Source organism: Phalangium opilio, unplaced genomic scaffold (assembly GCF_054372755.1).
Source record: "Phalangium opilio isolate 3A_F unplaced genomic scaffold, DU_Popi_V2 ptg000105l_1, whole genome shotgun sequence".
NCBI lineage: Eukaryota > Metazoa > Arthropoda > Arachnida > Opiliones > Phalangiidae > Phalangium > Phalangium opilio.
Window position 1 is genome coordinate 2127473 of NW_028324207.1, and position 14036 is coordinate 2141508.

Sequence of the window (14036 nt, forward strand, 5' to 3'; positions counted from 1 at the left end):
TGCATGTTTTATAATATTTATGCAAAATACAAATTTGGTTTGAAACCTGTGAAGCCCTTAAAGGGAGGCTGAAGTAGAAAATCAAGTGATTTTTTATCGATTCTTCTACTAATTATAAGACCAGCCTGCATAGTGAAACATTCAGGAAATACTTCCGAATGATTTTAAAATTCAAATTAGGTTCAGATTTTAAGTATAATTTTAAATAAGGAGTGCCGACCAATCGCGTAACGCCCTGCCATTTTTTTAACAAAATTCTCGTGGCACGTTCCGCGTTGAATGAAATTTATCACGAGATTTGATAAAATTAGGCGCGCGACGTGACAATCGTGGCGCGAGACACGGAGCGTGCCACGAGAATTTTGTTAACATAAAGGCAGGGCGTTACGCGATTGGTCGGAAGTCCTTGTTTAAAATTATCCTTTAAATCTGAACTTAATTTGAATTTTAAAATCATTCGGAAGTATTTCCTGAATGTTTCACTATGCAGACTGGTCTTAAAATTGGTAAAAGAATCGATAAAAAATCACTTGATTTTCTACTTCACCCTCCCTTTAATATTATGGTATAAAATTAATTGCTAAATTATGAGCGTAAATAACTTAATAGGTTTCCTTAAAACCATGAGTTTCATCGAGTTTGCTTGTTTTAAACTTTTTATGCAAAGTACAAATTTGGTTTGAAGCCTATGAAACCCTTGATATTATGGTATAAAATTAATCGCTAATTTATGAACGTAAATAACTTAATAGGTTTCCTTGAAAAAACCATATGAGTTTCATCGGTTTTCGATCAATTTATGCAAATTAGTATTCTTGTGGCAAACTTTTGAAATTAGTGGCTTTATGCATGGGGAAGTTTGCTGGGGAATTTTATGCAAATTAGTATATTGGCTGCAAACTATTGAAAATACTGGCTTTATGCAAGAAAAAGTTTGCAGAATTTATGTAAATTAGTATTTTGGAAGCTAACTTTTGAAAATGGCGGCCTGATGCAAAAAAAATTGGTATGCTGCAAACTTATGCAAATTAGTAGTGTCCATCAGGCTATGGTCTTGAGAAAAAGCTTCTGCTATAAAAAGCAAGTAAAAAGCGACTAATACAGATCATACTTATTGTTCCCAAAATTAACTTGATATTAATGAATAGTAAAAGCTTTAAAATACTAATTGGCTGCACTGGTAGTGTGGCGTCCATAAAAATACCAATTTTAGTTCAAAAAGTACTAACTTTGAATTCAGAAGCTCACAAAATCGAAGTTAAAATCGTTACAACGGAACACGCTTTGCACTTTTTCGACATCTCGACCATTCCAAGTGACGTCACACTTCACAGAGACTTGGACGAATGGGGTTGGAGTAAAATAAACGATCCCGTTCTGCACATAGAATTGCGCAGATGGGCAGATTTATTCCTTATTGCTCCTCTTGATGCTAATTCCATGGGAAAAATTGTTAATGGAATATGTGACAATTTACTTACTTGCGTAGCCAGAGCTTGGGACACTTCTAAACCATTTTTGTTCTGCCCCGCCATGAACACTTTCATGTGGGAACACCCAATCACCTCGGTACAAATCGGAAAGCTAAAAAGCTATGGTTACCACGAGATTCCATGCATCAGTAAAAAACTCGCTTGTGGCGATGAAGGCTTTGGAGCCATGGCAGAAGTTGATGAAATTGTTAAACAAGTCTCTCTGAAACTTAACTTGCAATAAATTATTCTGTAAAACATATTTTCTATGTTCTTGAAATAAAATGCAATATTTTGATTAAAGTTTGTTTAAATTTTATTTTCATAAAACACTTATTCATGCTTCTAATGTACTGACGCCAAGGCCTTCGTTAAGCCTTGGCTAATGCACATTCAAAATCTCTATACAGATTACAGAAGCGATTCTTACTCCTTTAAACGCCTCCGAACTTAATTTCATTTGAGAAATGATTGCTTTTCTTACCTTTATTCTAATTTAATCAACTTTCGTCTTGAAATTAGTAGCTAAAATACTTAACGCTAAGCCTCGGTTAATAATTCATGCTTCTAATGTACTGACGCCAAGGCCTTCGTTAAGCCTTGGCTTATGCACATTCAAAATCTCTATACAGAAGCGATTCTTACTCCTTTAAACGCCAACGAAATTAATTTCATTTGAGAAATGATTGCTTTTCTTACCTTTATTCTAATTTAATCAACTTTCGTCTTGAAATTAGTAGCTAAAATACTTAACGCTAAGCCTTGGTAAATAATGAATAGTCAAGAAACATTTAAAAGTCAGTCTAATTTATTATTCTATGAATATTATTACAATCTTTGGCTCTAGGAAATAGGGACATAATAAAGCTGCATTAAGGTACAATTAATTTTAAAAAAACGGTAAATATTTTTAAACCGTTTTCAAATTAATTAATATTTGAAAAAATAGTTAAATTTTACATCTTGATAATAATATATTACACCTTTTTTATTAAAAAAAATCACAATGAAATAATTCTGATATTAAAGGGAGTACATAATCCTTTTCAAAAATAGTCAGTGGTTTCACTTAATTGGCACTCTCTCCTATTGGCCATCATGCCCGCAAGCTAAAATAAAATTAGCTACGGAAACAAACAAACAAAGAGTGCTTGTTTGTCCCATGAAAATATACATAAAAGTATTTTTTAAATGGCTTATACTCCCTTTAAATCCCCATGCAGTAATATCACTGTGATATGTTACAAATCTATCTACTATACTTAATCATCGTTATTCGCGATGCAGCTGGAAAAGGCTTAACGAGCGTTATCATCGTCTGCCATCCTAAATAGTTATAATTCGCGATGCAGCTGGAAAAGGCTTAACGAGCGTTATCATCGTCTGCCATCCTAAATAGTTATAATTCGCGATGCAGCTGGAAAAGGCTTAACAACCATTATCAAAACAATCTACACTCTTGGCAAGCCTTAGAGCACGTATATTAACTGTGAACTCTACCCCCAAACCTTCGCACAGTCTGCTATCCTACATAGTTAAATCACACACTAAGCCTTGCACACTGCATCGAGAATAACGAGGCTTTTTATTGCACTGTATTAATTAATATATGAAACATTTTTTTTGGCTTGTCTTTGGATTGTTTTAGTCGTAGAAAGGTAAAGGATTTTTGGTTTAGTAACGCAAGACTTAAAGGGGGGGGGGGTTTTATTGTTATAAATATATATACTTTGATAGAAAATGATTCAATGTACCCCTAAGCCTTGAAAACCATGTGTAAATAGTTGGGCTTGTTCGTACGCCAATTGGCCGTCAGTGCCTGAAATGGTTTTAATAATTCCAATTATACGTTAAGCCTTTGTTAACTACATATACCGGGAATGTAACGCGAAGCAAAGCTTACCAAACGAAAATAAGGCTTCCTTAGCTTGTTGTCTCACTTTTCCACTGTCGTCCGCGTAACAAATAAAAACAAGCTGCTCAATATACTCCGTGGCTTTGGCCATGGCTAGAACGACGCAAGCGGCTTGTCGCGTTAGAGGATTCTCGGATTCTAAACCCTCCAAGAACACGGTTAAAACCTAAAAGGAGGCGCAAATTCATTTAACTTTAATGTCGATCACGCAGCAGGAAAGGCTCGGAGAATATCATTATCCTTTTACTAAACTAATCTAATGAATTATTCGTTAAGCCTTTAAACACTTACTCTCTTCTTTAAGGAAGGATTTTGCAATGATTGTTGAATGTGTTGCTCTAAGAAGTTAAATTATTAAACCAGGATATATAGCGCGTCAAATGATTAGTTACGCACCAGCCGCTGTGGACAAACTAGGTTCATCTCCGTAAAGCAGCAAATGTCCAACGGTAATCAAACATTCGGAAGGAGGAGAGAAATTTTGCATGGAAGTTAAAGCTTTTTTCACCACTAGTGGGTGTGGCGAATGTAAGGCCTCGATTAAGGATGCTAAAACCAATAATTAAACCTTTTACTTAAGCCTTGGTATCTATCGAAATCGAATATAGTTAAAAATTACCTTCTAATATTAAATTCTTGATGTTATGACTAAGGCTAGCGTTTCCCTGACTCAGGTACAGTTGCCACTGAAGATTCGTTACCAAGGCTTCAGGTTCGAAACGCTCAACATCCGCGATACGGCACAAGAGCAGTTTCGAGACTGAAATATAATACACCCGTAAAGGCTTAGCGAGTGCGCGGGAATAGACCTTTTCACACTTATGGCCGCGCATGAGCAGTTGCAAGTTTGTTGCCACGAGTTTTACACTTCTATGGAGTTAACGTGTATAATAAACTACGATGGACGTGTTTTGGAACGTTTTGTAATTTAATATTAAAATAAAATGCCTAGTATTTAAACCGAGATAGTAAAATTAAAACCATGTTAAGAAATAAACAGTTTTTAAGTTCTAATGGAAACGGTGCAATGATAATAGTTGGTTAAAACTCACTAAGCCTTGGCGACCGTATGGGATAATCGCTTCATCGGCGGACATCGCCGATGCCGTGCCGTGCTCGGCCCCGAAAGCGCCGCGTATAACACGCTCGTAAGCCTTGGCGCCCAATTTGGTCTGTAGAATATTATAAACTACCCCAATTTTACGTCTATCAATTGAATTCGATAAAATTTCACCTCGGAAGTTCAATTTATACTTTTACAACCATTAATACAACACTGTTTTATAAAAATAAACTCGAATGCCTAACTAGTAAGGTAAAAGCAATGGTTACATAAATACGACTGGCAACAAACATTCTTTCTGCGCATGCTCACCTCTCGAGAATTTTACCCCCTTTTCACCCTCGCTCTTACCTGTAAGACTGGTGACTGGATTATTTCCTTCGGTTAAATAAGGCTTGATAAAATTCTCCAAGGGTTCCAAGAGTCCTTCGGCGACGACGCACAGCGGATCCCCACCTTTAGTTAAACGTTCCCACAAGCGTCTGGTTTCACTGCCTTCGGGTAACATGGCCGCTCCGTTAATCACTTTCTTTGGTTCGTTGGATTTGGTAAAATTGCTGCTAAGATCGTGTTCATTCAACAGAGCTAAAAAGGTCCCAACAATGGACGCCTGTCGACGCAATTTGTCCAAAGAATAAATCTCGCGACATTTTAAGGGTCCGAAAGAACCCAGATTATCGGTCAACTTTTGACAGTATGTTAAATGCGCCATTAAAGCTTGGTCTAGTTGTTTGGAACCCGTGGTGGCACCACCATGGCTTGGACTTGAATTGGCGGTACGCGATTGGTCCTCTATAATGTCCCCTAATTGCCTGGCAATTGACGCCACTCCCGAGTCTGTCGTTTTGGCAGTCAGATCGCGATCATTTAAACAATTATTCTTTTCTAATACGAGGCTGCAATGACATTTGACCCCTAAACAATAACTCTAAAGTTTCTTAGAAGGAAAAAAAGGAGTTCTTACCTTTCCGTCGGGGTCTCGGCATCTTCACCTTCGATGGCGTTATTAAGGAAATCAAAGCATTCCAAGGCGGTTTCTACGGAGTCACTGACTCCGGATCCATTTGAACCTTTACGAACACCGCCTCCTCTACTCCACTTCAATAAAAAAAAAGGAAAAAATATTGATTTCCCTGACCTTTTTGAGCGATTTTAAAATCCCGGGCCTTTGTCTTTTTTGGGGGGGGGGGCAACATGAGTAGTAATGACTATACAGATATAAATTCATTCAAGATGGCCGACAAGCCAGTTAAAGGTTGAAACTTGGCGGGCCCCCATCTTGGATGGATGACTATCTGGATAGTCATAACTACTAATGCAGGGTTCGTACAACTTTGGGAAACAAATTTCCCTGAGATAATTTTCCAGGTTTTTCCCGTATATGGAGTATCCTATGGAGCAAATGTCAAGGGAGGAGTTGGGGGGGGGGCAAATAGGACTATGACATAATCAAAGGACATCCCCGCATCTCTAGTAGAACCAGAGTTATGAGCCTCCAAAGTATAGTGTAATGTTAATCCTATGGAGGGCGGTATGTTGACGAACATTTTGCTTAATTACTCGGCCCCTGTTTGACGCAAATTTCCCTGATTTCCCTGAATTTTACTAAAAATTCTAAATTTCCCTGAGTTTTCCCTGAGGCTTTTGCCAAATATTTATTTCCCTGACTTTTCCAGGTTTTCCCGGTTTGTATGAACCCTGTAATGTGACTACGTTAGATTAGGTTTAATACGGGTAAGTGGCCATTTTCTGTCCTATTTTGACCTTTTCTTGAACTATTTTTAAATTCACTGACTTTACAAACTTACGGTTAATATTTTATCGAGATGATTCAAATGGAGCTCCAATAGATGCAGTTCCGGGTACTGTCCTTGTATATCCTCCATGGTCGAGAGTAAAGAGTGTACGAGATCGTGAAGCTCCGATCCAAAAGAGTTCTCTAAATGATCGTCCAAACTACAACACTCTGAGCTATTGTCCATCGTTAAAGTCTTCTTATTGAAATCATCCGCAACTAGCGTCGTGTCTTCCGGAAAACAATTCGTTATGGTTCTGTCCTCCTCGCATTCTTCTTGGCTATGACTAGAATTGTTCAGTTTCCCTAAACTTATCGATGGCGACCTTGCGCTTGGTGGAGTACTGGGTGAGATCTCAACAACGGAACAGGCGTCACCCGATTTTGATGACGAACCACTCGGGGAAATAAGGTACTGCGAAAAAGCAACACGCGTTTTTACTTCCGCAACAATAGGAACTTAAGAAAATATAATAATAAATTTGAAATAGTTAATTTAACTTAATTTTTTAAAGAGCTAATAGCATTATTTTAAATTTGTTTCGAATTAAAAAATTTAATATCTGTTACTTCAGGCAGTTCGCATTAAACCATGTAATATCTGTCCCTTCAGGTATTCCGTATTAAAACATTTAATATCTGTCCCTTCAGGCATTCCGTATTAAAACATTTAATATCTGTCCCTTCAGGCATTCCGTATTAAAACATTTAATATCTGTCCCTTCAGGCATTCCGTATTAAAACATTTAATATCTGTCCCTTCAGGCAGTTCGCATTAAACCATGTAATATCTGTTCCTTCAGGCAGTTCGCATTAAACCATGTAATATCTGTTCCTTCAGGCAGTTCGCATTAAACCATGTAATATCTGTTCCTTCAGGCATTCCTTATTAAACCATGTAATAACCTGTTCCTTCAGGCATTCCTTATTAAACCATGTAATAACCTGTCCCTTCAGGCATTCCGTATTAAAACATTTAATACGAAGCGCCTGAAGGTGCAGATATTAATGTTTTATACGAAATGTCTGTAGGCACAGATATTACAACGTTGAATACGAATTTCCTGTAGGCACAGATATTACATTTTTTAGTACGAAATGCCTGAAGGCACAGATATCACATTTTTTAATACGAAATGCCTGAAGGCACAGATATCACATTTTTAATACGCAATGCCTGTAGGTACAGATATTACATTTTTTAATACGAAATGCCTGTAGGCACAGATATCAAGTTTTTAATACGAAATGCCCGAAGGCACAGATATTACATTTTTTAATACGCAATGCCTGAATGAACAGATATTACATTTTTTAATACGCAATGCCTGAATGAACAGATATTACATTTTTTAATACGAAATGCCCGAAGGAACAGATATTAAATGTTTAATAAGAAATGCCCGAAGGAACAGATATTAAATGTTTAATAAGAAATGCCCGAAGGAACAGATATTAAGTTTTTAATACGAAATGCCTGTAGGCACAGATATTAAGTATTTAATACGAAATGCCTGTAGGCACAGATATTAAGTATTTAATATGAAATGCCTGTAGGAACAGATATTAAGTTTTTAATACGAAATGCCTGTAGGCACAGATATTAAGTATTTAATACGAAATGCCCGAAGGAACAGATATTAAATGTTTAATAAGAAATGCCCAAAGGAACAGATATTAAATGTTTAATAAGAAATGCCCAAAGGAACAGATATTAAATGTTTAATAAGAAATGCCCGAAGGAACAGACACTAAATTTTTAATACGCATTTGAATTGAATGGTTATTGAACTCAAGCTCGGTAATTGCGAGGGATAATTTTAATTATAATTAAAAAATCAGTACTTACATCAGAGACTTCGAGATCTTGAGGCACTTTAACGGGCGTTTTACGTTTAATAATTGGTGTTTGTAAAACCGCCAATAAGGGAGGCATCGTTTTAGGTGAGGTCATTTCATCTGAACTGAAATGTAACGGACTGACAAACAAACAAACAAACAAAAAAACCATTCAGACATATCCTTCAATCACAAACAACAAAAACAATTTTAAAACTTACTTCCACGTTACGATCAAATGCAATTTAAGAGATCCGCTTTAAAAAAAAAAGACAGTTTTCCAATTAAAACTAGAAAGAACGAAACTCGAGTTAACAACTCAAGACCTACCTCGGGTTTAGATTGACGGACATGAGTTGAGGCGAAGCGCAAAAGAGATCATTGGTCTCGCAGTATTTATGTCCCAAGAGGACATTCTTACTTAAGGTTTTAACCTCCATGGCCTTAATAATTAAGTTCTCGCTTAATAAGGCTTTAAATATGGCTCGAGGATTATCCCATTCTTGTTTTTCGTTCTTAAGAATGCGACCTTTACTCTTCCATTTTTGGTCACCGTAACGAATAGTTATTTCAAAAACGTCACCGGCGCATAACCTGGCAAATCCCTGAATGGCTGAAACAATCATAATGTTCAATGTTTCAAAACTTTTACTATCCGTTGATCATGAATGTTAACTTCTTACCTTTAATTTGGAACATGAGCGTTCCCATCATTCTTTCTAGTTCCATTTCAATTCCGACGAGGACATCGATGCATTCTTGGAGACCGTGTCTAACACTGTGAAGAGCTTGTTCTCTGCTCTTGCCGGGACATAAAACATAAGCGTGACCCATACTTCGAACACCTTCGTGCATTCGTTGTTGCGTGTCGTATTGTTCAGCCAATTCTTCAAGCTGGAAAGTTTCCCCATTAGGATATTTATATCCCAGTAGAAAACAAACGTTCTGACTGTAAAGTATGCATCGGCGGGTGGGTAAAAATTATTTGAAATACGTCAGAGTCACGTGACCAAGTAGAGGCGTGGTTCAATCAAAGAAGCTAGGTTCGTTTTATTTCGAAAACAAGCACTTCAGGGAATTGGCGCTGCAATCTCGCGAAATACAAGGACTAGATGTTAACTAGTCCCACACTATGTGGAGTCTTTGTATCTTGTTGTCACGTGGTGCCTGTGACGTATTTCAAATCATTTTTACCCGCCCGCCGATAGCTACTTCGCAGCCCCTTTAACAACATACTTTTGCAGATTGACACTCGAGTCTTTTCAAGTATCGTTCGGCAATTTTTAATTGCTGTAAATTTAATTAAATTAAATAATATTTATACCCCTTACCGTTATTCCTCAATCAAAATAAAAGCCACGTTAAATACAATCATGCCAATAATGATGACACAATCAAATCAAGAATTATTGTTGGCGTATCTCTTACAGGGTTCATACAACTTTTGGAAAACAAATTTCCCCGAGTTTTCCAGGTTTTTCTCGTATATGGAGTATCCTATGGAGCAAATGTTAACGAAGGAAGAGGGGGCAAATAGGACTACTACATACTCAAAGGACATCCCCGTATCTCTAATATAACCAGAGTTATGAGCCCCCAAAGTATAGTGCAATGTTAATCCTACGGAGGGGATGTTTATGAACATTTTGCTTAATTACTCGACCCCCGTTTGTCGTAGCCCTAACTTTTTAGTATGGTTGGATGGGGGATAAATTGGACTATAACATACTCAAAGGGCATCCCCGTATCTCTAGTAGAACCAGAGTTATGAGCCTCCAAAGTATAGTGTAATGTTAATCCTATGGAGGGAATGTTCACGAACATTTTGCTTAATTACTCGGCCCCTGTTTGACACAAATTTCCCCGAGTTTTCCCTGAGGTTTATGTCAACTATTTATTTCCCTGATTTTTCCAGGTTTTCCCGGTTTTCCAGGTTTGTATGAACCCTGTCTTAATTACAAAAACAATCATGTTGAAAATAAATGGGTTTAAATTAAAATAAAAATTACACGGAACATTTAATCAGCCATCATAACTTCAAAGCTAATTTGAGTAACATGCCCATTGATTGGATGATACAAGTGGGAATTGAATTCATTAACAATCGTGCTGAGCTTAATTTGCCTTTCTTTATAAACCTTACCTTTTCTAGTTCGTAAACTTTTCCCTGTGACTACGTTGTGGAATGGTAGAATTGAAAATTAATTTAATTTAATTGCTTCAATTAACTTTAATTTTGGTACAAAGAATTTACAAAAAAACATTTGCTACAACTCTACAATCTTAGTATAAAATACCCCCAAATATTGGCGGATATTAAAACAAGGACAAAAATCATTTTGCACTACTACGTGTGGTTGCCAATGTGTTAAGGTTGTATAGCACCCAACAGCGCGCTAAGGCTATACAGTGGCTCGCATACATTATAAATTTATGTAATGCCACATAATCTTGAGAAATGCCTGCCCAATTCAACACAAGCTTTTTCGCGATTTTTCAAACACATACATTACAAAACGCGTAACCTTAACTCCTGTATTTAGTATCGACATAAGAAAATAGCTCCCTATAAGTATGAAACGTAGTACATTTTCATACTACAGCATTTGCTTCCAAATTTGGCGCGCTTATGCTTTTACGCCCCGTGGGAGAAGTTTCGGTACTACGAGTAAAAGGGGGGCGAAACCGCCGCCGCCACCTAAGGTGTCCGCGAAAGGCACGATGGGCCGGGGAAATATCGCCGCGCAAGTAGAGACACAAGATACTCCTTACCTCCTACCAGTGTAGGCCCTAGCCTCGTTCGTCAAAATCTCGCGCCATCTATTAATTTATTATGATAATTTTGACATGTACTTAATCAGTTATTATTATCAAAATAATAACTTCCAGACCTTTAACTATTTAATTACAATATAAAATTTGAAAATTTTCTAGACAAATATTTCATCTTTTTTAACGCCAAAAACTCTTAATAGGTGGCATTAGAAACTTTTTACAAATTTCAATGGAAGAAAATGCTGTTTACATGGCTTAAATGGAGAGTTTCATACTTATAGGGAGCTATATATTATTTTCTTATGGTATCGACAATCGCCTTTCAAAGTAACACTGATATTTTACTCCTTCCATTCTTTATCCACACCAGTTGGAATCTAATTGAAGACCTTTTCCAATTTCCAAACCAGTTTCTTGGCATACTTGTTTTTCATATACACACACAACCCACACATACACAAGCGCACACACACACACACACAAACCATCAGCGCATAACTAGGTTGGGTTTTACATAACCAAAAGGAGTAAAAACTCCCGTTTCCTTGAAAAAGAGATTTTTTCCCTAATTTTTCAGGGATTCCCTAGATTTCCCTATAACCCTGGAGTTTCTGAACTTACTAACGGATAAATAAGGGAAAAGGCTTACCTGAGAGGAACTAACTGATAAATTATCCACACTTGATCGTAAATTTGAAATATCTTTTTGAGCTTGGCATATACAATCCCTAAATTTGAAGTTGATTCCTCAGTATTTCTTACTTTAATACTCGATAAATGGGTTGACTTACGCTAGTCCTTTCTCAATAGCGTGAAAAACCGCCACAGTTTTTTGTGGTCTAGGAATAGGTGGTGCTTTCCCACCCCAAGTAGCCGATAAACCTTGTATAAGTTTTCTTGTATTGTTTGGGCTATGACTCTGACCCAAAACGCTCCCTAACAATTTTAAATTTAATTTAATTTACTTACTTTAAAGAACTTTAACCATTAAAACTGAAACTATTCATATTTAACTTAATTATTCAATAGGAACTGTTTTTACAATTCACTCACATAACAGTCTGCAGGGTTCATACAACTTTTGGAAAGCAAATTTCCCTGAGATTTCCAGGTTTTTCCCCATATACTTCCCTGAGTTTTCCAGGGTTTTCCCGTATATGGAGTATCCTATGGAGCAAATGTTAACGAAGGAAGAGGGGGCAAATAGGACTACTACATACTCAAAGGACATCCCCGTATCTCTAGTATAACCAGAGTTATGAGCCTCCAAAGTATAGTGTAATGTTAATCCTATGGAGGGCGGTATGTTTACGAACATTTTGCTTAATTACTTGGCCCCTGTTTATCATAGCCCTAGGTTTTTAGTATGGTTGGATAGGGGACAAATCGGACTATAACATACTCAAAGGACATCCCCATATCTCTAGTAGAACCAGAGTTATGAGCCTCCAAAGTTTAGTGTAATGTTAATCCTATGGATGGTATGTTTACGAACATTTTGCTCAATTACTCGGCCCCTGTTTGTCGTAGCCCTAGGTTTTTAGTATGGTTGGATGGGGGACAAATCGGACTATAACATACTCAAAGGACCTCCCCGTATCTCTAGTAGAACCAAGGTTACGAGCCTCCAAAGTTTAGTGTAATGCTATTCCTATGGATGGGGGGTATGTTTTTGAACATTTTGCTTAATTACTCGGCCCCTGTTTGTCGTAGCCCTATGTTTTTAGTATGGTTGGACGGGGGACAAATAATACTATAACATACTCAAAGGGCATCCCCGTATCTCTAATATAACCAGAGTTATGAGCCTCCAAAGTATGGTGTAATGTTAATCCTATGGAGGGTGGTATGTTTACGAACATTTTGCTTAATTACTCGGCCCCTGTTTGTCGTAGCCCTAAGTTTTTAGTATGGTTGGATGGGGGACAAATCGTACTATATCATACTCAAAGGACATCCCCGTATCTCTAGTAGAACGAAAGTTACGAGCCTCCAAAGTTTAGTGTAATGTTAATCCTATGGAGGGAATGTTCACGAACATTTTGCTTAATTACTCGGCCCCTGTTTGACGCAAATTTCCCTGATTTCCCTGAGTCTTTTGTCAACTATTTATTTCCCTGATTATTCCAGGTTTTCCCCTGTTTTCCAGGTTTGTATGAACCCTGCAGTCTAATTTTTAATTACTTATTTCCCATTTAAATTAAAAAACATACCAATTAAACTCTATTATAAATAATAAAAGAATAGGGCAAGACTTACCTCGGGATGATAGAGTGTTGGTATTACTCGCGATAGAACCCATCCGTTTCATGCTACCCGAAGATGAAGACCCAGATAAGCTACCAACACTTCCGCTATTAATGAAATTAATTTCGTTGTCTCCCATATTCGTCCAGTTATTACCGGAACTAGACGTCGTGGAAGTCATTGAATTTCTACGGGCAGCGAAAAGTCCGCCAAAAGATTGGCTACGACTAAGAACACCACCTTCCAAACTAGCGCTGGCTTTTAACGCAGTTTGGGATTGGGATATTTGTATTTCATTCTCTTTAACTGTTTGTTGGTGACGCGAGGATCTGAATAAATCGCTCAGCGACATCGTATAAACGCTATAAAGAGTTAATAAGTATTTATTTTTAATTAGGTTCATTAATCTAGACGCGATATTAGACTTTAAAATAATTCTGTCGAGCTGATTTTGAGTTTGAAGTAATTTTCACGAGTTTTAAGCCGATTAACATAAGCAACGTTTAAACTAATGGTAATTTCGGTTAATTGATTACATTTTAAATGAAAAATTTAGCTAATATCGTCATAAGTTAATTAAAATATAGCCGAAAACGGTTTCAAAGTAACTTGAAACTAAATTTAGGTTTTGTTGAAGTGTTGAACTTATAGGTCAAGGCTTCGCAACTTACCTTTAATTTCGGATACTTTTCTTTTCAAAAGCGTTTCTTTGTATGAATTCCACATGAGAAATAGACTTTATCTATTAATCTGGCACTTTTAAGCGATAATTATGACAAAACTAATCATCACGACGTAATCAAATTTTTACGAAACCAGGAAACTTATCTTTCCATCCCATCGGAAATTATTAGGCTTAGCGCGTTTACGTATCTGTCAAACGATACAGACGCTCTCAAGGTTGAATTTACAAGGACGAAAGAACTGTTT

General features: G+C 37.0%; 2 protein-coding genes across 3 annotated transcripts; one reads left to right on the forward strand and one right to left on the reverse strand.

The window, feature by feature from the left end:
• The first annotated feature begins 1025 nt into the window (after nucleotides 1–1025).
• Nucleotides 1026–1775, forward strand: Ppcdc (phosphopantothenoylcysteine decarboxylase). The gene has a single exon (XM_089851959.1). It carries the CDS (start codon nucleotides 1141–1143, stop codon nucleotides 1714–1716), a length of 576 nt encoding a protein of 191 aa, XP_089708085.1. The 5' UTR covers nucleotides 1026–1140; the 3' UTR covers nucleotides 1717–1775.
• Nucleotides 1776–2262: 487 nt separating this feature from the next.
• Nucleotides 2263–14014, reverse strand: LOC149625188 (rho family-interacting cell polarization regulator 2-like). 2 transcript variants are annotated; one of them, XM_089851957.1, is made up of 18 exons: nucleotides 13778–14014; nucleotides 13119–13468; nucleotides 11651–11795; nucleotides 11509–11587; nucleotides 10228–10257; nucleotides 9321–9374; nucleotides 8768–8978; nucleotides 8415–8697; nucleotides 8306–8341; nucleotides 8095–8224; nucleotides 6259–6660; nucleotides 5415–5548; nucleotides 4802–5346; nucleotides 4007–4147; nucleotides 3784–3936; nucleotides 3679–3725; nucleotides 3376–3553; nucleotides 2263–3291 (listed from the first exon to the last, which is right to left on the reverse strand). In XM_089851957.1, exons 2-18 carry the CDS (start codon nucleotides 13456–13458, stop codon nucleotides 3218–3220), a joined length of 2982 nt encoding a protein of 993 aa, XP_089708083.1. In that variant the 5' UTR covers nucleotides 13459–13468; nucleotides 13778–14014; the 3' UTR covers nucleotides 2263–3217. The 2 variants fall into 2 exon arrangements, with proteins under 2 accessions (XP_089708083.1, XP_089708084.1); XM_089851958.1 differs by lacking the exon at nucleotides 10228–10257 and having other exon boundaries at nucleotides 13778–14013.
• Nucleotides 14015–14036: the final 22 nt, after the last annotated feature.